Here is a 23,814-nt window from a genome sequence, read left to right as displayed (position 1 = left end):
ATTATTATTTTTTCTATGTTGGCCCTATGTGTTTTACAAATACACAGAGAAAATAAAAGAAAATAAAATGGTTCCACACACATATGTGCACACCTAACATGTACACATATAAAAATACCTCCAACCGACCCAAACATTTAAAAAACTAAAACTATATAATATCATCAAACAGGGAGGCATGGGTTTGTGTCTTGCATCTACCTACTGTATTATTCTAGGTTTGGCCAGAAAAACAGAAGCCACTCAGTTTTTCAAGTGTGAAAGACTATATTGTAGAAAACTGAAGGTTGATAAAACTGTTGGAAGGGCTGAAGGAGTGACCATCTCAATTAGTTCTAGAAGGAGTGATTCTCAAAAACTCATCTGTAAGTGGCTACAAATGGGAAAATAAAAGTTGCTCAGTTGTGTCCAACTCTTTGTGATCCCATGGACTGAATTCTTTAGGCCAGAATACTTGAGTGGGTAGCTTCTCCCTTATTCAAGGGATCTTCCCAACCCAGAGATCAAACCCAGGTATCCTGCATTGCAGGTGGATTCATTACCGGCTGAACCCCAAGGGAAGCCCAAGTATACTGGAGTGGGTAGCCTATCCCTTCTCCAGCGGATATTCCCGACCCAGGAATCAAAACGGGGTCTTCCGCATTGCAGGTGGATTCTTCACCAACTGAGCTATCAGGGAAGCCCCTACAAACGGGAAGCTCACCTACTTAGTTTGCAAAGCCAATGAGAGTGATTCTTAAGAAAATCACCCAGGGGGCTATCCTGGTGGTCCAGTGGTTAAGAATCTGTCTGCCAATGCAGGAAACACGGGATCGACCCCTGTTCTGGGAACTAAGATCCCACATGCCTCAAGCCTGTGCCTCACAAATACTGAGCTTGGGCACCTTGGAACCCACAATCTGCAACAAGAGAGGCCACTGCCACGGGAAACCTGAGAGCCAGAACTAGAGAGCAGCCCCCACTCGATGCTACTAGAGAAAGCCTGTGCACAGCAACAAGGCGCCCCTGAGTTGCAACAAAGGCTCAGCACAGCTATACATAAACACATAAACAAATAAAAATTTACAAAAAGAAGAAAAAGTCGTCTGGAAGCTGCTTTAAACTCCAAGTCTGGCTGTGTATCTGCCTGCAACAACCAGTGAAGAATAATGGTCTCTACCCTTGCATCTTACACCGGTAACTCTTATCTAGGCCCACAGAGAGAAGGGAATTCTGGGAAATGTGGTTCCAGGTGTCTCCTCTGCACCACAGAAAGGACCTTGGAAACGGTGGTGATGATGATGATTCAGACAATCAAGTGCATACTTTATAGCTTCCATCAGTTCAGTCGCGCCATTGTGTCCGACTCTTTGTCATCCCATTGACTACAGCATGCCAGGCTTCCCTGTCCATCACCAACTCCCAGAGCTTGCTCAGACTCATTTCCATTGAGTTGGTAATGCCATCCAACCATCTCATCCTCTGTCATCCCCTTCTCCTGCCTTCCATCTTTCCCAGCATCAGGGTCTTTTTCAATGAGTTAGTTCTTCGCATCAGGTGGCCAAAGTATTGGAGCTTCAGCTTCAGCATCAGTCCTTTCAGGAAATATTCAGGACTGATCTTTAGGATGGACTGGTTGGATCTCCCTGCAGTCCAAGGGACTCTCAAGAGTCTTCTCCAACACCACAGTTCGAAAGCATTAATTCTTTGGTGCTCAGCTATCTTTATGGCCCAACTCTCACACCCATACAAGGCTACTGGAAAAACCATAGCTTTGACTAAATGGACCTTTGTCAGCAAAGTAATGTCTCAGCTTTTTAATATGTTATCTAGGTGGGTCATAGCTTTTCTTCCAAGGAGCAAACATCTTTTGCTTTCTTTCACGGCTGCAGTCACCATCTGTAGTGATTTTGGAGTCCAAGAAAATAGTCTCTCACTGTTTCCATTGTTTCCTCATCTATTTGCCATGAAGTAATGGGACCGGATGCCATGATCTCGTTTTCTGAATGTTGAGTTTTAAGCCAACTTTTTCACTGTCCTCTTTGACTTTCATCAAGAGGCTCATTGGTTCTTTGCTATCTGCCACACAGTGGTGTCATCTGCATATCTGATGTTATTGATATTTCTCCTGGCAATTTTGATTCCAGCTTCTGCTTCATCCAGCTAAACATTTCGCATGATGTACTCTGCATAGAAGTGAAATAAGCAGGGTGACAATATACACCCTTGATATACAGTTCAGTTCAGTTCAGTTCAGTCACTCAGGCAAGCCCGAATCTTTGTGACCCCATGAACTGCAGAACGCCAGGCCTCTCTGTTCGTCAGCAACTCCCAGAGTTTACTCAAACTCATGTCCATCGAGTCGGTGATGCCATCCAGCCATCTCATCTTCTGTCGTCTCCTTCTCCTCCTGCCCCCTATCCCTCCCAGCATCAGGGTCTTTTCCAATGAGTCAACTCTTCGCATGAGGTGGCCAAAGTATTGGAGTTTCAGCTTCAGCATCAGTCCTTCCAATGAACACCCAGGACTGATCTCCTTTAGAATGGACTGGTTGGATCTCCCTGCAGTCCAAGGGACTCACAAGCGTTTTCTCCAACACCACAGTTCAAAGCATCAATTCTTCAGCATTCAGCTTTCTTCACAGTCCAACTCTCACATCCATACATGACCACTGGAAAACCATAGCCTTGACTAGATGGACCTTTGTTGGCAAAGTAATGTCTCTGCTTTTGAATATGCTATCTAGGTTGGTCATAACTTTCCTTCCAAGGAGTAAGCATCTTTTAATTTCATGGCTGCACTCACCATCTGCAGTGATTTTGGAGCCCCCCAAAATAAAGTCTGACACTGTTTCCACTGTTTCCCCATCTATTTCCCATGAAGTGATGGGACCAGATGCCATGATCTTCGTTTTCTGAATGTTGAGCTTTAGGCCAACTTTCTCACTCTCCTCTTTCACTTTAATCAAGAGGCTTTTTAGTTCCTCTTCACTTTCTGCCATAAGGGTGGTGTCATCTGCATATCTGAGGTTATTGATATTTCTCCTGGCAATCTTGATTCCAGCCTGTGCTTCTTCCAGCCCAGCGTTTCTCATGATGTGCTCTGCATATAAGTTAAATAAGCAGGCTTAAATATACAGCCTTGACGTACTCCTTTTCCTATTTGGAACCAGACTGTTGTTCCATGTCCAGTTCTACCTATTGCTTCCTGACCTGCATATAGGTTTTTCAAGAGGCAGGTCAGGTGGTCTGGTATTCCCATCTCTTAAAGAATTTTCCACAGTGATTGTGATCCACACAGTCAAAGGCTTTGGCATAGTCAATAAAGTAGAAATAAATGTTTTTCTGGAACTCTGTTGCTCTTTCGATGATCTAGCGGATGTTGGCAATTTGATCTCTGGTTCCTCTGCCTTTTCTAAAACCAGCTTGAACATCAGGAAGTTCACGGTTCACATTGCTGAAGCCTGGATTGGAGAATTTTGAGCATTACTTTACTAGCGTGTGAGATGAGTGCAATTGTGCAGTAGTTTGAGCATTGTTTGGCATTGCCTTTCTTTGGGATTGGAATGAAAACTGACCTTTTCCAGTCCTGTGGCCACTGCTGAGTTTTCCAAACTTGCTGGCATATTGAGTGCAGCACTTTCACAGCATCATCTTTCAGGATTTGAAACAGCTCCACTGGAATTCCATCACCTCTGCTAGCTTTGTGTGCAGTGATGCTCTCTAAGGCCCACGTAACTCCCATTCCAGGATGTCTGGCTCTAGATGAGTGATCACACTATCATGATTATCTTGGTCATGAAGATCTTTTTTGTACAGTTCTTCTGTGTATTCTTGCCACCTCTTCTTTATATCTTCTGCTTCTGTTAGATCCATACCATTTCTGTCCTTTATCAAGCCCATCTTTGCATGAATGTTCCCTTGGTATCTCTAATTTTCTTGAAGAGATCTCTAGTCTTTCCCACTCTGTTCTTTTCCTCTATTTCTTTGCATTGATCGCTGAGGAAGGCTTTCTTACCTCTCCTTGCTTCTTTGGAACTCTGCATTCAGATGCTTTTATCTTTCCTTCTCTCCTTTGCTTTTCACTTCTCTTCTTTTCACAGCTATTTGTAAGGCCTCCGCAGACAGCCATTTTGCTTTTTTGCATTTCTTTTCCATGGGGATGGTCTTGATCCCTGTCTCCTGTACACTGTCACGAACCTCATTCCATAGTTCATCAGGCACTCTATCTATCAGATCTAGTCCCTTAAATCTATTTCTCACTTCCACTGTATAATCATAAGGAATATGATTTAGGTCACACCTGAATGGTCTAGTGGTTTTCCCTGCTTTCTTCAATTTAAGTCTAAATTTGGCAATAAGGAGTTCATGATCTGAGCCACAGTCAACTCCTGGTCTTGTTTTTGCTGACTGTATAGAGCTTCTCCATCTTTGGCTGCAAAGAATATAATCAATCTGATTTCGGTGTTGACCATCTGGTGATGTCCATGTGTAGAGTCTTCTCTTGTGTTGTTGGAAGAGGGTGTTTGCTATGACCAGTGTGTTCTCTTGGCAAAACTCTATTAGCCTTTGCCCTGCTTCATTCCGTACTCCAAGGCCAAATTTGCCTGTTACTCCAGGTGTTTCTTGACCTCCTACTTTTGCATTCCAGTCCCCTATAATGAAAAGGACATCTTTTTTGGTTGTTAGTTCTAAAAGGTCTTGTAGCTCTTCATAGAACCGTTCAACTTCAGATTCTTCAGCGTTATTGGTTGGTGTATAGACTTGGATTACCGTGATACTGAATGGTTTGCCTTGGAAATGAACAGAGATCATTCTGTTGTTTTTGAGATTGCATCCAAATACTGCATTTCATACTCTTTTGTTGACCATGATGGCTACTCCATTTCTTCTAAGGGATTCCTGCCCACAGCAGTAGATATAATGGTCATCTGAGTTAAATTCACCCATTCCAGTCCATCTTAGTTCAATGATTCCTAGAATGTCGACGTTCACTCTTGCCATCTCTTGTTTGACCACTTCCAATTTGTCTTGATTCATGGACCTAACATTCCAGGTTTCTATGCAATATTGCTCTTTACAGCATTGGACCTTGATTCTATCACCAGTCACATCCACAGCTGGGTATTGTTTTTGCTTTGGCTCCATCCCTTCATTCTTTCTGGAGTTATTTCTCCACTGATCTCTAGTAGCATATTGGTCACTTTCTGACTTGGGGAGTTCCTCTTTCAGTATCCTATCATTTTGCCTTTTCATACTGTTCATGGGGTTCTCAAGGCAAGAATACAGAAGTGGTTTGCCATTCCTTTCTCCAGTGGACCACATTCAATTTTGAACCAGTCTGTTGTTCCATGTCTGGTTCTAACTGTTTCTTTTTGACCTGCATACAGATTTCTCAGGAGGCAGGAAAGGTGTTCTGGTATTACTATTTCTTTAAGAATTTTCCACAGTTCGTTGTGATCCACAGTCAAAGGCTTTGGTGTAGTGAATGAAGCAGAAGTAGATGTTTTTCTGGAATTATCTTGCTTTTTCTATGATCCAGTGGATTGTGGCAATTTGATCTCTGGTTTCTCTGCCTTTTCTAAATCCAGCTTGAACATCTGGAAGTTCATGGTTCACATACTGTTGAAGCCTAGCTTGGAGAATTTTCAATATTACTTTGCTAGTGTGTGAGATGAGTGCAATTGTGTGGTAGTTTGAACATTCTTTGGCATTGCCTTTCTTTGGGATTGGAATGAAAACTGACTTTTTCCAGTCCTGCGGCCACCGCTGAGTTTTCCAAATTTGCTGGCATATTGAGTGCAGCACTTTTACAGCATCATCTTTTAGGATTTGAAGTAGCTCAGCTGGAATTTCCTCAGGATCTTTCTTGTATAGTTCTTTTGTGTATTCTTGCCACCTTTTATAGCATAGCCTCAGCAAAAAGCACTAGAGTACCAGAAAGGATTTTTAAAAACATTGTGGTAATTGACATATACACACTACCATATGTAAAACAGATAATTAATAAAAACCTAGTGTATAGCACAAGGAACTCTACTCAATACACTGTGATGACCTATATGGGAATAAAATCTAAAGAAGAGTATATGTGTGTTCCTTTCTCCTTCCCCCAGTCCCTGATAACCTCTGATCTACTTTCTATCTCTGAGTTTGGCATGTAGGTACCATGTATAAGTGGAATCACACAAGATTTGTCCTTTTATCTGGCTTGTTTCACTTAGCATAGTGTTGTCAAGATCCATCCATTTTTGTAGCAGGTACCAGAATTCATTCCCTTGTAAGGCTAAATAATATTCCCTTGTATACATGTATATAGCATATTTTGTTTAACTGTTCCTGTTCATCTGTTGAATGGACACAAGTTATGCAGTCATCAACCTACTTGCCCAGGAACCTGGGAAACATCTGGATTCCTTCCTCTCCATCTCTTTTATCCAATCAGTCAGTAGGTACTATCAGTTCACTACTTCAATTCCTTCAAATATATTCTCTCCTACCAATCCTCACTGCCATGCCTGAGTTCAGAGAGTTCATCATCTCTCAGGTCACTCAAAAGAGCCTCCAAACAGTCTCTTCGCCTTCTGTCCTCCAGCCTTCCAGAGTGATCTTTCCATCACGTAACCTACAGTGACCGCTTGCACAAGGCCCTTCTTAACGAGCTCCTGGTCTCTTTATCCTTTCTGCCCCATCCCATGCTGTCCTGAGCTATCAGAGATAAACACCTGGGTTCCAATTCTGGCTGCACTTTTTACTGGGTGATGATGGACACTCATTTAATATCCCTAAACCTTAATTCCTTAATCAATTGAATAAATGAATTCAATATCTCAGTTTTATGTATTATGTGATGTGCCAAACATAAAAGGAGGACATGGAGATGAATTAGACAAAGTCCCTGTACTCAGAGAAATACCATATATGTCAACAAATCATTGCACTGCAGGATAGTAAGTGCTATACTCCAGGAATATACAAAATGTTCCATGGTTAGTGTGGAATCGTCTGTCTCCAGAGATGGGTGAGGGCAGAAGAGTGCATTTAGAGTGATATTGGAGCTGTGCAGCAGAGCCTACTCTTGTCCTCCTGGAAGCATTTTTCTCTTCTTCCTGAATAATACCACTCTTTCCCAGCTGGAAATACAGCCATCCAGAATAAAGACTACATTTCCCATTCTCCTTTTCAGCTAAGTATAGCCACGTGACTATGTTCTGACTAATGGGATGTCATTAAAAGTGGTAAGAACAATTTCTGGGATGTGTATTTAAAGGGAGGGAACATGTCCTTCCTGTTGGCTGGGAGGTAGATTTGATGGCTGGAGCTGAAGCAGCTGAAACTTGGACATGAGCTTTTGTTGAAGATGATAATGCAACAAGACAGAAGGAGGCTTAGTTGGCCTATGTTTTACATGAGAGACAAATAGAAATCCATTTTGTTTAAACTATTCATTTTCTCCTTTTTTTGTCATTTGCAGCTGAGCCTAACCTTAACTAATACAAACTAACACTGAAAGAAATGAATATAAGTTCACCAAGAGATATTTCAAACAGAAGGAATGCTAAGTGCAAATGCTTAGGGTCCTGAAAGAGGTGGCATGCTCAGGGAATGCCAAGGGTTTGTGTGGCAGAAGAAAAGGCTGGAAGTGGGCTGGGAACAGCCACAGCAGAGTAGACTAAATAGGTAGGATTGTGGCAGGGAGACCTGCCGGGGGCCACGAATGTGGTCCAGGTGAGAGGTGAGTGGGGCAGGGATGCTACCAGTGGTGGAAATGGAGGAGAGGAGATCGAGTCAAGATACATTTACAGGGCTTCCCTGGTGGCTCAGTGGTAAAGAACCTGCCTGTCAATGCAGTAGACATGGGTCTGAACCCTGGTCTGAGAAGATCCCAAATGCTATGGAGCAGCTAAAGCTTGTGCACCCCATTAAGAGAAACCACCGCAATGAGAAGCTCATGCACCACAACTAGAGAGTAGCCCCTGCTTGCTGCAACCAGGGAAAAGGCTGCACACAGCAACAAAGACCCAGCACAACCATAAACAGATTTTTTTAAAAAAGATACATTTAGAAGTAAAAGTCAGGAGTGTATGAATGTATGTGTTTAAGTACACGGAGTGGGTGTTCACCAGAGGAAGACTGGGCTTTTTGGCTTCTCTTGCTCAGAGGCCCTGTAGGTAGGGTTCAGCCTTCCCCACAGGGAGAATCCTCTTCTTGCTCCCACTCTTTGGACCCAATGTCCCCTGGCCCAGATGCCTCTCACTATGTCTAACTCCCCCAGCTTGTTTCAGGATTATTTCATAAAGTGGGAGGTGGGTGGGTCTTCAAGCCTACTGATGCTGGCTCTTCCCAGGCTGTCTGAGTAGCTCCCAGGAGAGCTGTCAAGGGCTGCTCAGTTTCAGGCTGGCAGCTAGACACTGTCCCTGTCTGTCTGGGGACACAGTGCTTCTGGGCAGTTGAGTAAGAGCAGGGCCCTCAGCAACAAACAGGCTTGTCTCTATCGGTGGGCCAGCCAGCAGGTCTGCAGGAAGACTGGAGGTCAAGGGTTTAGGGGGAACTTGCATGAGGAATTCAGGCCCACACCTTGTAAAACTTTCCAGGAAGCATTTTTCTACTGGGGAAGCACCCAGATACCAGGGCACTTCTTAACCCCCTGCTGCTGCTGCTAAGTCGCTTCAGTTGTGTCCAATTCTGTGCGACCCCATAGACGGCAGCCCACCAGGCTCCTCTGTCGCTGGGATTCTCCAGGCAAGAATACTGGAGTGGGTTGCCATTTCCTTCTCCAATGCATGAAAGTGAAAAGTGAAAGTGAAGTCACTCAGTCGTGTCCGACTCTTTGAGACTCCAAGGACTGTAGCCTACAAGGCTCCTCGGTCCATGGGACTTTCCAGGCAAGAGTACTGGTGGGTTGCCATTGCCTTCTCCTCTTAACCCCTTAGGTGCCAGAAAAGGGAGGTAACCTCCTCTTAACCTCTTAACCCACTAGGTGCCAGAAAAGGGAGGTAAGCATGGGGAGGCAGCTGAGGTCATCCCTCTTTGAACCTCCACGTGGTATTTACTCAGAGCGATTGTTGCCAGAGGCCCAGGCCCTGGACTATAAAGCGGAATGTCTGCTCTCTGTGCCCAGAACTGAGCAGGTGAGCAGCCGGGGCAGAGGGATGTGGGTCGGCTTCCTAAGGGAGGAGATTGAGCAGAGCTGGGGGTGGGGACTAAGAACTAAGGACCTCCTCTTAGAGCACTGTGGCAGAATTTCTTCTTCCCTCCACCCCAACCTCAGTTTTCCCAATAGTGAAATGGGAGCAGGAATAAGTGAGCAGGGGAATGGGAGCAAAAGTGGCTGATGGAGCCGCTCCTGGGGTCTGGGGGCAGTGGACGGGAGGGAAATTTTACTAAGCAGTTTGAGCTCCACACTCCATATGATCTGATGAGATGAAAAAGGAGCATCCCACTCCATCCCAGGGAGATATCCCTTCCCTTGCAGCCACGTTCAACTAGGTCAGTCCTTTTGAGCCCTGACAGCTTGTGCTCGCTACACCCCAGGGAAGGGTTAACGGATTTGGGGGCAGGGCCCCCATGGGGTAAGTCCCCTGGGAGGTGTCCCTTCTTTGTCTCTTTAATTGCATCAGGCCTCCATTCACCTTTCTTCTCAGAGAACATCATGGCAAGCGCGGCTGCAGTTCTGACCTGGGCTCTGGCCCTGCTCTCACGTGAGTCTGCAACACTGACTTCTCCGTGGAGGTGTGGGTGGACTGTTCTCCCTGGAGGTGTTGGTGGACTGAGGGGTTCCTCCACTCTGAGGGAGGAAACCCAGCCCCTGTTCACCCCCCTCTTCACAGTGCTTTCAGCCACGGAGGCACGGAAAGGCTTCTGGGACTACTTCAGCCAGAGCAGCGGGGACAAAGGCAAGGTGGAGCAGCAGCAGAAGCTGGCACGAGAGCCCCCGTGAGTGGCCAGGGCAAGGGGTGCAGGAGAAGGGAGAAGACACCAGAGGGTGGGATGGCTGCTGCTGCCCGGTTCCTCAACCTCCCAGTACTCCCTGGGAAGAGAACATGCCTGCTGAGTCGCTTCAGTCATCTCCGACTCTTTGCGACCCTATGGACCATAGCCCATCAGGCTCTTCTGTCGATGGGATTCTCCAGGAGAGGGTTGCCGTGCCCTCCTCCAGGGGATCTTTCCCTCCCAGGGATCGAACCCGCGTATTTTACATCTCCTACAGGGGCAGACGGGTTCTTTGCCACCAGCGCCACCTGGGAAGAGAACAGAGCGGTGCTAGTTCTGCCGGCTCTCCTGGCGGTCCTGGGCTGTTTGGCACCCTCTGCCGGCAGCCGCCTCTGATTTCTCTGTATCTGCTACCTTCATGCCCGCTGGAACGTGGGACCAGGGAGCAGGGGAGGGGACTCCCGGTTGCAGCTTCCAGAAAGAAAGGAATATGTGAGATTCCAGGTGCCTCTGTGCACAAGGAATTGAGCAGTGTTGACCTGGACGTGGGCTGTCCAGATCATTGTTGATCTTTGCCACATTTGTAATTCCTGCCTTAGCAGTCGCCGTTGGCTTGGGACCACCGCCCTGCATTCCTGGTTTCCCCAGAGGATCAGTGAGCGACGTCTTTGGAGCAGAGGTAAGTGGGCTAGCAGACTGATGGCTCGATTGTCTGTCCCCTCCCCCAGGAGCCTGAAAGACAGACTTGAGCCAGACCTCAGCGATATGGACAAGTTCCTGGAAAAGCTGGGCCCTCTAAACGGGCAGGGGAGGGAGCCTCCCGGGCTCCCACGCGACCCGGTGGGCATGTGGCAGCAACTGCAAGAGGAGCTGGAGGAGGTGCGGGCGCGTCTGGAGCCCTACATGGCGGAGGTGCACGAGCGCGTGGGCTGGAACCTGGAGGGGCTGCGGCGGCAGCTGCAGCCCTACACGGTGGAGCTGATGGAGCAGGTGGCCCTGCGCGTGCACGAGCTGCAGGAGCAGTTGCGCGTGGTCGGAGAGGGCACCAAGGCCCAGTTGTTGGGGGGCGTGGACGAGGCGCGGGGCCTGCTGCAGGAGCTGCAGAGCCGCGTGGCGCACCACACCGGCCGCGTCAAGGCGCTCTTCCACCCCTACGCCGAGCGCCTGGTGTCCGGCATCGGGCACCACGTGCAGGAGCTGCACCGCAGCGTGGCGCCGCACGCCATCGCCAGCCCCGCGCGCCTCAGCCGCTGCGTGCAGATGCTCTCCCGCAAGCTCACGCTCAAGGCCAAGGCCTTGCACGAGCGCATCCAGCAGAACCTAGACCAGCTGCGCGAGGAGCTCAGCGCTTTTGCTGGTGCCCGCGCGGACGGTGCGGAGGAAGCGGCTCAACCGGATCCCCAGGTGCTGTCCCAGGAGGTGCGCCAACGACTCCAGGCTTTCCGCCAGGACACCTTCCGGCAGATTGCCGCCTTCACTCACGCCATTGACCGAGAGACTGAGCAAGTTCAGCAGCAGCTGGCGCCGCCTCCGCCAGGGCACAGTGCCTTTGCCCCGGAGTTCCTCCAAGCCGACAGAGGCAAGGCCCGGAGCGAGCTGCAGGCCCGCTTCGACGACCTGTGGGAAGACATCAACTACAGCCTTCGCGACCATAGTCCAGGCCATCGGGGAGAGCCCTGAGTGTCTACTTGTCCACGCGCTCTGGGGAGCCCGCGATCTGAGCCTCTAACAAGATGCTATGTGCGTGTCAGAGGCCAGTCGGGCAGAGGGTGGAGGGTCCTGCACAGGATAGCTGAAGCCAACCAAAGGGCTGTCATCTTAGGCCTCGGGGCCTCCTGCAATTACCCCATCCGGATGCATTACATTCACCAGGCTTTGCAAATCCGGCTTCCCGTGCTCATTTGGGAATCCTCCTGAGTTGCTCCATTCTGGGGTCACGAGAGGGCAGAAAAGAGATACTCTGTGTAGGAGCTCATGACCTGTAAGCCTGCTGCCATGGTGCTGGAGGCCTGTGTCCCTTTATCCCAGGGTCTGGTTCTGATCACTTCTGGCCACCTGGTGGCCACGACTACAGCTAGTCCACAGAGAGGAGCTCTTTTCTCCCCAGCGTTGTCATGACAGCTTCTGCTGGAGGAAGAGAAGGGAGAAAGAGAAGATGATAAGGGGAACCTGTGATGGGGTGTGTGTGTGTATGTGTGTGTGTGTGTGTGTGTGTGTGTGTGTATCTCTGCTGGCTGATGCTGGTGGGGCCAAATGGTGGGGGTTGTGATGGGAGGGAGGTGAGCGTAGCCTGGATTTCCTGATATAACACTACATCTAAACAGTCCACCGAGCCCTCCAAACTATGGGGGCTTCTTAAACTCTCTGCGGAGCCTACTGTGTGCCCTCCCCATCTCTGGCCCCTCCCTCCTGACTTCCAGCTGGAAGTCTAGACTTCTGACACAAGTGAAATAGATGCTTATTATGATGGAAGCTTATTTGCCTGGTGTGACTCTCATTTGGACTATGTCTGAAAGCAGTGGCCTCACCATTATCACCAAAGCTCCCCATCACCCCCTCCAGTCCCTCGCTACTCTTTCTCACTGACCCCCTCCCAGTCCAGTTCTGTTGGAGGGCTGCTGCTCTGCCTGGGCTGACAGGTGTTTGTGCCTGGGCTAGCGACCCTTTGGGCTTCCTAGGTGACACTAGTTGTAAAGAACCTGCCAGTCAATGCAGAAGACTCGAGAGATGTGGGTTCGATTCCTGGGTCAGGAAGGTCCCCTGGAGAAGGAAACGGCAACCCGCTCCAGTATTCTTGCCTGGGAAATCCCATGGACAGAGGAACCTGGCGGGCTACAGTCCTTGGGGTCACAGAGAGTCGGAGGCAACTGGGCACACTAGAGACCCTTCCTTTGTACATGCACGGTGTACCCATCCGCTTATCGCAGGACAGTGTGCATAAGATACAGGCTCCTGTGGCGGCCTGTCTTTGTTGTCTCTGCTGTTCCAGATTCTGAATGGCCTCTTCTTTGACAAGGTCTCTTTTTATGACTGACAATCTTCTCAACTGACAACTCTCAAAATCTTACATCCCCTCACCTCCACCATTCCCTATGTACAGATTCACCACTCGGTAGCAACCCAGGTCCTTATAGCTCCCTGGGAAATCAAGGGAGGGTGAAGTGGAAGGAAGAGAGAGGGTAAGCACACCCAGTCCTGTACCCTTGGGACGTCCTGGGCAGCATTCTTCCAGCTCAGCCTGCCCGGCACAGGGTTCTCACCGCCACACTCCTTCACAGCATGAACCGCACCTCAGTCTGGCCTCATAAGCCTGCAGATTGGACCTCTCCCATGACACCCTCGATTTAGCAGCTGAACTGGGGGAAACGTGTCCAGGGAAAGTTTACCCCCAAAAGAAACCAGGCTGTTAGGAAACCAGGAGGGGTGAGTCAGCTGAGGTCCAATGTGGTGGGGATGACCGGGCAGGAGTAAAGGTGGGTGAAGGCTGTGTATTTGAGGCTGGAATTTGGGCAGGGGTTTACCTGGATAGAAATAGGGAGTGAGAAGAACAGATAGGGAGAGAATGATAAAGGGACTAAGGAAGGGTAATTTAGAGCTGATGCAGCATGTGGCCCAAAGGTGGATCCAAGCAAATCCAGCTCGGAGTGCACCTCCTCGGGGATACCTATGGATGGCCAGGCCTCTTGTGGTCAAGGCTCTTGTAGTTAGACTTGGGGACCAATCGTTAGAACCTTGTGCTACGGAGCTATTGCAAACGATCAATAAAACTGCCCTGGGTCTGAGAGGTCGCCCTGGGGGCAGTGACGCCGGAATTGAGGTGGAGGCAAAGCCTGGACCCGGCAGGCTTCGCAAGTCAGGACCGAATAATCCGGCAACTGGGGAACCAGGTCGGATACGTCACCGAGAGGAGTCCGCGGTCTCTTTAAGAAGGGGCGGGGGCGGGAGGATGTGGGCAGAGCTGGCGGAAGTGCCGGAGGAAGGGGTGGGGCCAAGAGAGGGAGGCAAAAGCCGGAAGTTGAGGCCTGATCTTCGCGTGGTGATGTCGGCCGGTGGAGCTGTGGAGCCTGGGCTCCCGGCGGCGGCTGCCGCTCCCTCGCCCGCCCCGGCTCGGGATCCCGGGCCCGGGCACTTGTTCCGGCCTATCAGTGCTGAGGACGAGGAGCAGCAGCCCACTGAGATCGAGTCGCTGTGCATGAACTGCTACTGCAATGTGAGACGGGGGTGCGGCCGCGGGCGGCTGGAGGGTTGGGCAGAGGCGGGGAGGAGCGGGGGTCGGCGATCCTGCCAGGCTGGCCCAACTGGGGACCTGGAGGCGAGGCACGCTTGGGGCTCAGTAGATGGGAGGTTGGGAGTTTCCCTGGTACTCTCCTTAATTGTTTTCTGCTTCCTCAGGGCATGACGCGCCTCCTGCTCACCAAGATCCCCTTCTTCAGAGAAATAATCGTGAGCTCCTTTTCCTGCGAGCACTGTGGCTGGAACAACACGGAGATCCAGTCGGCGGGCAGGATCCAGGACCAGGGAGTGCGCTACACTCTGACTGTCAGGGCTCAGGAGGTGAGAGGGGCCCAGGGCAGTTACCCTGGTGTCCTAGGGAAAGCTTGGGGACTGGAGTGGGAGCTTCGGTCCAGGTGGTCAGACCTCAAATAAATCCACTGAAGTGTCCAAGCCTCAGTTTCCTCCTTTGTAAAATGGCGTTGGTGCCATCATCTGCTCAGGTGCGGTAAGACTGGTGAACATGCTTTGTAAGGTATCAAATGAAGCGTAGTATCAGAAGGTATCAAATGAGCAGTAGTTTATGAGTAGTACTCTAACCAGTTGGGTAGCTGGTTCACATCAAGGTGCTGTTCCGCAGCAGTCTGGACTGCCCCCAGCAGGGAGAAGAAAGAAAACAGCTGGGCTGGGGGCTCCTGTATTGTTGACTTCTGTGGACTGAAGGGTTTTTGTTCTACCCAGGACATGGACAGAGAAGTAGTGAAGACTGACTCTGCCACCACAAGGATACCAGAGCTGGATTTTGAAATTCCTGCCTTCAGCCAGAAAGGAGGTATATTTAAGATCAGAGTGTTTGTGCGGTTCATGCACTGTTCATGAATCTTACTGTCTTGCAAAACTCTTGGTGCCAGGTGTAGTGGGTTATGTATGGATTTGGCCACATCCTTGTGATCTTCATTGGTTTAACCTAAGAGAGCTTAGATAAAGTAGCTTAAGGTAGTATATAGTGATAGTAACACTGTGACGTACTTATTACAGAATTGTCTGTAATAATCACTCTTAACTAGAGGTGAATGAAGTCAAGGCCCAGACAGTTCAGCGAACTGCCCAGGGTCATACCGGCACTTGATGGCAAAGCGAAGCCTGACCTCAACTTCTTTTGTTCTTACTCACCAGCTCTGACTACTGTTGAAGGGTTGATTAGCCGCGCCATCTCTGGCCTGGAGCAGGATCAGCCCACTCGAAGGGTGAGCTGGGGTTTTCTCATTGCAGCAGCTCAGGGAATAATTTCTTCTGTACACTTGTTCACCTTCCCATGTGGCTGAACTGTCTCTGACTGAATGTTGGAGAACTTTGAGGGGAAGTGAATGGTGATGCTATAGCTGCCTGGATGTTACATGTCTTGTACCACTGTCCTTTCTAGTTCCCCTCCTCCACTGTACATTGAGGCCTCTTCTCAGACAGACACTGTACCCTTATCTCTGAAGAGCCTTCCCTAACACCCTTGGGTTTATCTGTGCTTCCTGAGTGCTCCATTGTGTCTTATATTTATTATGACATCTTATATATACAAATATTTATGTGAAATAATATAATTAAAAATTTAGTCATCTGTCTTCTTAAGTGGACAGATAAGTCTCTGGTTTTCTTAAACAGAGCCCCATGAGAGGGTTCTTGTTTATTTTCTGTTGTCTGTTACCTGGCACAAATGCCTGGGCTAAATAGTTGAATGAGTGAGAAAAGGAGACTTGTCTGGCACCACCCATAAACTTCAAACTTATTTGCTACTTTTATTTATTTACTTTTAAAAATTAATTAATTTTTGGCTGCACTGGGTTTTCACTGCTGCGCGTGGGCTCTCTCTAGTTGTGGCAAGTGGGAGCTCCTCTTCGTTGTGGTGCGCAGGCTTCTCATTGCAATGATTTCTCTTGCTGTGGAGCACAGGCTCTAGGTGCCTGGGCTTAGTCGCTCCACAGCACGTGGAATCTTCCCAGGCCAGGTTGAACCCATGTCCTGTGCATTGGCAGGCGGATTCCTATCCTCTGGACCCCCAGGGACGTCCTTATTTGCTACTTCTTATTGTGAAGCCCGAGTGTATTCTCAGTTACACTAAGATGGGTCGTGACTTCTTGTTGGAAGTGATGGGGCCATAAGCTCTATCTATCACCAGGGCTGATCTACTCTCTGTTCCTGTCAGGCGAACGAAGAAGCCGTGGCTGAAAGAATTGATGAATTCATTGCCAAACTGAAAGAGCTAAAGCAAGTGGCCTCTCCTTTCACATTAGTGAGTATTGAGGGACTCCAGATGCCCTAAAGTTAGGGGAGGAGAGACCAATAAGACTGTCTGAGATTTTCTCGTGGTGCCTCAGTCTTAGATGGAGGATTTTATGTGATTTCTTGTTGTAACTGCTCTCTCTTTACCCATGTTAGATCATTGATGATCCCTCAGGGAACAGCTTTGTGGAAAACCCACATGCTCCCCAGAAAGATGATGCCCTGGTGATCACACACTATAATCGGACTCTGCAGCAGGAGGAGATGCTGGGGCTCCAGGTGAGTGCATTGAAGCAACAAAGAATGCTCTGGAATTACCTTGCACTCTGGATTACTTGGCATCAGCTCTGTTCTCCCCTTGACTAGGGCTTTGCTCTCTGACTTCCTTGTTACACCCACAAGGTGGCAGGTGACATAAGCAAGCTGGAGCATTTTCTCTCACCTCCAGGGGAGGCTGAGGTCCGTGTGCCAACATTTGATTTGCGTCTTTTTTACTTTAGGCAGAGGCACCAGAAGAGAAGCCAGAAGAGGAAGATATCAGAAACGAAGTGAGTCACATTGGCTTTTGTGGAGGAAGCAGTGGTGGGCTGAGACTGACACCGTTCAGTGTCTCTTCCTGACCAGCAACACGGGTGGCCACCAGCGTACCAGTAGAATGTCTGTAGCCTGAGCGGGTTCCCATGCCTGGGAGGGCTCACCCTGCATCCCCATGTTGTGTTCCAGGTGCTCCAGTTCAACACAAATTGCCCAGAATGCAATGCTCCAGCCCAGACCAACATGAAGCTAGTTCGTATCTTTCATCGGGCCATTGGGTTGCTCTTCATCTGACTCAGGCATGAACATTATATTCAGTCTGGAAAATATTTCCGTCAAAGAAAGCATATGCTTTATTCTGAGTGATGAGGAGGATGTTGCCTTTGACGAGACTGTGCACTTTGGCTTTTGGGTTCAAAGAGAGAATTAGGCCACGGTCTCTAGGCTCTTGTGTGTGGTCTGAGCCATGTTGTCGCATATCCATGAGCGGGGATCGCTGTGGGTAGTGACCTTGCCCTCCTCTGGGGACTTGTCTGATGTAGGTTTGTGATCTGTGTCCTGCAGTCCTGGGACCAGCGTCTGTGTGGGAGGTTTGGGTTTGTTCTTTCCCAGTGGATGGTCTTGCTCTCCTGGAAGCAGATTTCCTTAATTCCCTCTTCCAGAAATCCCTCACTTTAAGGAGGTTATCATCATGGCTACCAACTGCGAGAACTGCGGCCATCGGACCAACGAGGTGGGTGGGCTTTGTCGTTTGGGAAGAAGCCTAACTTGAGGGTAACCCCTGTTGAACTGTCTTCCTTTCTAAAGCAGCTTAGGGTGAGGAGCTCTTGAAGCAACTAGAAATTAGCTTAGAGAAGAAAAGTTAGAAATAGCATAACTTATGGAAGACATTCAAAGTTAGTTATATGGAAGAGAGAGACCCATTTTTTTGACTCACCTCTCAGAGGGGTGAAAGTACAGGGAGGCAGATTTTGGCTTAATAATAAAAAGCTTTCTGGGTCTGTCTGAAAATAGAGCAGTCTGCCTTGGAGGGTTGTAAATTCCCTTTTCCTGGGTGTATTCAAGCATACATTTTAAATTCTTAAACCAGAAAAACTATAAAGGGAATCTACCCATTAGATGCAGCTAAAAGTCCCTTTCAACCTCGAGTCATTTTTTTCAAGGTGAATTCAGTTTCCTGGCAATCTGGGGTACATTTTGGCAGGCTGCTGGTGCTAGGCACTCTGCTTCTGGCCCGCTCACTCTGATTTCAGCATGAATGACTGCTGCCATTGTGGGTGCAGGAGGCACCATCCTTGGAAGCCAGCAGTGGTCCTGAGTGGAGGTCCAAGCCTTTATCCCCGCCCCCTCCCCAGACTCCTCGCACTGGGTGAGGATGGCGTCTCCTCTGCTGCTGCTGCTGACACTGTTGCTGTCCGTGCAGGTGAAATCTGGAGGAGCTGTGGAGCCCTTGGGCACCAGGATCACCTTCCACATCACCGATCCCTCAGATATGACCAGAGATCTGCTCAAGGTGACAGCCTGCATGGGGACATGGCTCTCTTTCACACGTGGCTCTGTGTCAAGCGGAAATTTGTCTTCTCCCAATCATGTCCTGGGGTTGTGAGGTACCTCCTTACTCCCTTGGGTTTGAGGATCCCTGAGTAGAGATAATGGATGGTCGGAAGTGCAGATTCAGAAGGTGACCGAGGAGTGCTTTCTGATGACTTGGCAGCCTTTTGCCTCTAGTGTCTGTAAGGGCCCTTGTTTCTGGACTCTTAATGACAGGATGCCTGCCAGCTTAGAGCCATGACTCAGAATGTCCCCTTTTAAAATTGGCCTCAGGAGTGAGTCTGGCTTTAATTGGAGATTCAGACAAAACTGGGACAGCTGACTTTGTCCCCAAACTGTTACTGGTAGTATTAATTTGGCAGGAGGACTCTGGTTAGCTTTCTGCAGGGGCTCCTGATTTAAAGCCTAATTTGATCTCTCACCTTGCAGTCTGAGACATGCCGTGTGGAAATCCCAGAGCTGGAATTTGAACTGGGAATGGCTGTCCTTGGGGGCAAGTTCACCACACTGGAGGGGATGCTGAAAGACATCCGGGAACTGGTGAGTCCCCTGAGGACAGTGCATGCAGCCTCACAGTGTGGCTGAGGGGGAACGGGCTCGGAGGCCTCAGAGGTCCTGGGTTTTGGAGCTGATAACCGAGGTTGCTTTTATTTTTAAGCTGATTTGAGTTAAACATTATTTTGGATTATGACATTAAGTTTATGGAAAGTTCAGAGTGGAAATCTCAGGCCTGAGTCTGGGCTGATTTAGATATTTTTTTGGTTTTGAGTAAGTCATTTATTTCACTATAAGATGGGGGGATGAGGGTCCTTTTAGTACCTGAAACTCCTGAACATACATGTATATGTATGTGTTGCCTTAACCCATATATTTGTTCTCTTAGTGAATCATTTCACTTAATTGATTCTCAGTTGTTAGGTATTTTGTCTTTGTAACTGAACTTTACTTTGTGCTTCTTCAAACAAGGACTAGAGTTCATATTTAAGAACCTTTCTGTAGCTTTTGTTTCATGTTGCCCATTATCACTTTGGCAGATTAATCCACACAGTCTTAGGAGTGGCTGCTTAGGTCAGAAGGTGGTGTAGAATAAATAGACACCAAACCTCCCCAACAGGCATCCCTGGTCTCCACCCTTCCCCACCAGACCCCCGCCTCCATCAGGTTTATGGTTAAACCTAACAAACGGTGAGCCAGTATTCTAGCAATTTGGATGCCATTTATTGCAGGTAACCAAGAACCCTTTCACACTGGGTGACAGCTCCAGTCCTGGCCAGACGGAGAAACTGCAGGAGTTTAGTCAGAAGTTGGACCAGGTGAGAGGACTCTGGTTGGTCAGTGTTTACGGTCCTGGGGTTCCAGTGAACAAACAGGAGGCTATACACCCCTTCTTGCCACATATAAACATCTAACATGTTGCGATCTAACATGTTTTCGTTTCCAATATCCCACGCCATCTCCTTTCTTGGTTTTCTCCCTTTTTTTGTTAGAGCATCTTTTCCAGTAGCATCATGAGAAAGTGCATGGGAAGTAGAATTCCTGGGATTTTGCATGTCTGAAACTTTCTTTATTCTACTCTTGTACTAGCTGAATGGCTGGAGATAGAATCTGGGTGGAAATAATTTTTTATCTGAATTTCTAAAGTCTTCCAATTTCCTGCTAATGTCTTTCAGTTTCTCACTTTGGCTGTTGAGAGGTTGGAAGGCATTCTGCTTCCTGATCTTTTGTTTGTGACCTATCTTATGATACCTTTCTGTCTCCTGTGATGTGAGGTTTTAGAATGTGCTTTGGTGTGGGTCAGTTTTCAACCACTGTTGCTAAGCACTTGGGTTCTTTAAATCTGGAAAGTCATGTGGCTCAGTACTAGGGAGCTTGTAAAAAATGCTCTATTGCTTCTTTTCTGTTCTCTCTTTCTGAAATCCCTATGTTTTGGATGTTAGATTGACTTGTCTGGTTGTCTGTAATTTTTTTTTTTTTTTTGGTCCTATTTTTGTTTTTGTGTGTTTGCTCTACTGTCGGAGAATAATTTTCCAGCCCTTTAATTGAGTTTTTCATTTCCACTGACATTTTGATTTTCCAAGTGGCTTTTTTTGGTCTTTCAATACTTTCTGCCAGCTTTCAAAAAAGAAAAATAGCATCCTGTTGTATTAAGGATGTAGTATTTTTTTCTCTTTGAGAATATTAATATTTTTTTCTTATGTTTAATTTTCCTTGCATAGGTTCTATTTCCTCCTAAGTTTTTTTTTTTTCCCCATTTGATTTCTATCTTTCAGTGTTAGGGGCTTTGCTCAGATGTCTGGTAATTCTTGGTTGTCTGTTTAAAAGTAGAGGACTAAACCACCTGAGTGGGGTGAGTCTTGTTGACATTGGGTCATTGGAGGAGGATTCAGCTTAGCCATTTTGTTGAGGTGACTCCAATGCTTGAGTTGTTAAGTGTTTCCTCTTGGGCTGGTCAAATTCCCAGCAGTGCGTGTTCCATTTCCTGGCCTGCGGGTGAAGGCTTGGCTGGCAGTGTTCTGAGAGCCCAGTGTGGGAACAGGACTGGGGGTGTGTATGTTTCCAATAAGGCTCCATTCACTTAACTTCCTGTTCTTGATTCCTTCTGCCCTACCCTCCACTGGGTCAGTGTCCCCCAGGCCACAGTGCTCTGTGCTCACTTCTCCACAGCATCCTCTCTCTGCTCTTGGGATGGAGGAAGGACAATTGTTGATCTGTTTGGGGTGAGAGAGGCAATAGGGATGCTTCTTAAATAACTGTCAAAGACTCTTATTTTAGTTCCTCTCCACTCTACCTCTAGAGGTACTTTCATTTCACTAGTTCTTAAAACTTTGGGGGATTCTGCAGTGTAAATTAGGTTGCTTGTAAATTAGGCTGGCAGAAACAGCTCTTTCCTGTAAGGAGCTATGTAAGATTTACATGATCATGCTGAATTCTCTCTCCTTTAGATCCTCGAGGGTATTTTGAAGGCTCACTTTATTATGGATGATCCAGCAGGAAATAGCTACTTGCAGGTACAGTAGACCTTCCCTGGTATTTCATAGAGATGTCTTTTCTAACCTTCCTTAAATATATATCACTTCTCCAGAAACAGAGACACCCAATTCTAAATGACCTGCTTTTTATCAGGGAAGCTTTTAGCAGAAATTGGAACATAAGGGAGGAAGGGGGGAGGTAGAAGGGACTGTGTATCAAGAGGGAGAAAAGGAGACTCCCAGGTTCCTTCTTTCTCTAGTCTAGCTGGAGTCCCGGCTCTCAGTATAACATGGAGTTTTCATTTTGTAAATCTGGCTGTAGAGTGAGGAGAAGTGGTGCCGCATCCAGAGGCCAAGATGGGAAACTTTAAGCTGACAAGGGAGATATTCTGGTGATGGATGGAAACTTTAAGTAGTTTGAGCAGTCATTATGGATCAGGCAGAACTTTTCTAAGATTGCTCCACAATTAAGAGTATGCTGCCTTCTTTGTAAGAAGGCACATATAGAAAGTTTTCCTCCCTGCAGTCCCACTCCCAGCCCATGTGAGCTCCGTTGCTGCCCATGAGTTGAGCCTAGTTGTTGGGTGTTGAAGGCCCTTCGAAACAATGAAGGGAATTCCCTGGTGGTCCAGTGGCTAGCACTCTGTGCTTCCATTGCAGGGGGGGCATGGATTCAGTCCTTCGTTGGGAAACTAAGATCCTGCGTGCTGCTTGGCAAAAAAAAAAGAGTAAAAACTCATTAAGTTCTTGATAAAGTGGCAATTTGGAAGTTGCCAGGGGGAGGGGGATGGGAGGATGGCAGAGGCACTGATGGTCTGTCCTTGGCCTTGCAGAATGTGTATGCACCTGAAGATGATCCTGAGATGAAGGTAGAGCATTATAAGCGCACATTTGACCAAAACGAGGAGCTGGGGCTCAACGACATGAAGACAGAGGGCTATGAGACAGGGCTGCCTGCCCAGCGGTAGCAGTGGCGGTTCCTGGCCAGCCTCCAGTGCTACTCAGACGATGGGGTTATTTATTGCTTTTGGAAAAGGCTGGAGTTGCCCCCCTACCAGGCCTTGCCCGTGCAGGGAGGAGACCTGGTCTAAGTCGGAGATCTGGGCACACTTTCTGAACAGTTTGTGATGGAAATACAAACTTCTTGGGTTACTTGACCTTGCTTGGAAGGATTTGAATTGGCGTGGAAAGAAACCCAGAAACGAACCATCGGGCATGTCACTGTCACTTTTTTCCTTTCAAGTCTTTACCCTCCCTCCACACAGTGCTCTCTCATATAGGGCTGGAACTCTCAAGAGTTGGGAGAAGGTGGATGACATCTACATCTGGAGTTTGGGAGTTGGGTTGGGTATATAAAATACTGACTTTCAACAGTAAGAGTCTTCTGAGGGGAGGGAGTCTAGGACAGGTGAAGAAGTTCTCATTAAAATGGTGGCACTGGCCTCTGAATTCACTCTTTGTTTGATGTGCTGGTAGAATTCAACCTCCTGAAGAAAATTTTCTCTAGTGGAGCAACTGTAACTTGGGGAGTGGAGCTGGCATTTCATTCACTCCTTCAGTAGATGTTCGAGTGCTTGCTTTGTGCCAGGTACATCATAGAACTGAGGAAAATAAAGCTCTGCTTTCATGGAGCTTCAAGTGTAGTGGGGAGAGTTGCCAGAACGGGTGGGGGTTTGTCAGAGCCAATAAGGAGAACAGTGTCAGATGACTGACCATGTTATGGAGGAATGTCAAGTAGGGAAGGGGTCTGGGTAGTGCCAGGGAAGGCAGGGCATTTGCCTTATTAGATGGAACTGCAGAGAAAGGGCCAACCAGGAATTGAATCCATGTCCCTCTTTGGCCATGCCACTGGTTGTGAATTCATTTGATCCTTGAGCCCTGTGAGGTAAGCTTAAGACCTGAGCTTGGTCTTGTCAGGCTAAGGTTTGGTAGTGAGTAGAATGGTTAGAGGTGGAACTGAAGACAGAAACGGGCAGGAGGTGATGGGGTTGAGAGGACTCTACTGGTAACATTCCTGGAGCAGAACTGTGAGACTTTCCCAATGCCTACTGACACCAGGGAGGACGCTGGGCTGTGGCGTTCAGCTGGAAATATGTTAAAGTGGACTAGATGCCAAGGCGGTGTTGTGAATGGACCTGTGGGGCCTTCCAGCTAGTGAGGCCCTATCAACCCAGTGCCCCCTTCTCACAGGCCCTAAGAGACTCAGCCTTCTTGTCTTCCTTAGGCTGTGCTGTGACCACTCAGTATTCCAGTGGTTTAAAGTTCAGGCCTCAGGGCAGTAATCTCAAACCTGTTCTATCATGTATATTTTTTGAACCTGTGTCCCAAGATATGCATTTTTATTTATTAAGTATAATAATGCC

General features: G+C 48.1%; 2 protein-coding genes across 2 annotated transcripts; both read left to right on the top strand.

Moving 5' to 3' along the window:
- The first annotated feature begins 9,630 nt into the window (after nt 1–9,630).
- Nucleotides 9,631–11,591, top strand: APOA5 (apolipoprotein A5). The gene is made up of 3 exons (XM_052653260.1): nt 9,631–9,679; nt 9,809–9,914; nt 10,640–11,591. Exons 1-3 carry the CDS (start codon nt 9,631–9,633, stop codon nt 11,589–11,591), a joined length of 1,107 nt encoding a protein of 368 aa, XP_052509220.1.
- A 2,327-nt stretch (nt 11,592–13,918) lies between these two features.
- On the top strand, nt 13,919–22,889 carry ZPR1 (ZPR1 zinc finger). The gene is made up of 14 exons (XM_052652706.1): nt 13,919–14,121; nt 14,304–14,465; nt 14,865–14,955; nt 15,300–15,370; nt 16,321–16,407; nt 16,554–16,676; nt 16,898–16,945; nt 17,121–17,187; nt 17,594–17,664; nt 18,355–18,444; nt 18,912–19,022; nt 19,709–19,795; nt 21,425–21,490; nt 22,285–22,889. The coding sequence occupies exons 1-14, from the start codon at nt 13,951–13,953 to the stop codon at nt 22,417–22,419; spliced, it is 1,380 nt and encodes a 459-aa protein (XP_052508666.1). The 5' UTR covers nt 13,919–13,950; the 3' UTR covers nt 22,420–22,889.
- The last annotated feature ends 925 nt before the right edge of the window (nt 22,890–23,814 follow it).

Source organism: Budorcas taxicolor, chromosome 15, assembly GCF_023091745.1.
Source record: "Budorcas taxicolor isolate Tak-1 chromosome 15, Takin1.1, whole genome shotgun sequence".
Taxonomy (NCBI): Eukaryota; Metazoa; Chordata; class Mammalia; order Artiodactyla; family Bovidae; genus Budorcas; species Budorcas taxicolor.
Note: the sequence above shows the minus strand (reverse complement) of the source record. Positions and strands in the feature narration are given on the sequence as shown.

Coding starts and splice junctions, on each gene's coding strand:
- APOA5 (XM_052653260.1), top strand. CDS start 9,631: ATGGCAAGCGCGGCTGCAGTTCTGACCTGGGCTCTGGCCCTGCTCTCA. Junction 9,680..9,808: donor GGCTCTGGCCCTGCTCTCAC/GTGAGTCTGCAA, acceptor CCCTCTTCACAG/TGCTTTCAGCCACGGAGGCA. Junction 9,915..10,639: donor AAGCTGGCACGAGAGCCCCC/GTGAGTGGCCAG, acceptor CCCCTCCCCCAG/GAGCCTGAAAGACAGACTTG.
- ZPR1 (XM_052652706.1), top strand. CDS start 13,951: ATGTCGGCCGGTGGAGCTGTGGAGCCTGGGCTCCCGGCGGCGGCTGCC. Junction 14,122..14,303: donor GCATGAACTGCTACTGCAAT/GTGAGACGGGGG, acceptor CTGCTTCCTCAG/GGCATGACGCGCCTCCTGCT. Junction 18,445..18,911: donor TGACCAGAGATCTGCTCAAG/GTGACAGCCTGC, acceptor CTCACCTTGCAG/TCTGAGACATGCCGTGTGGA.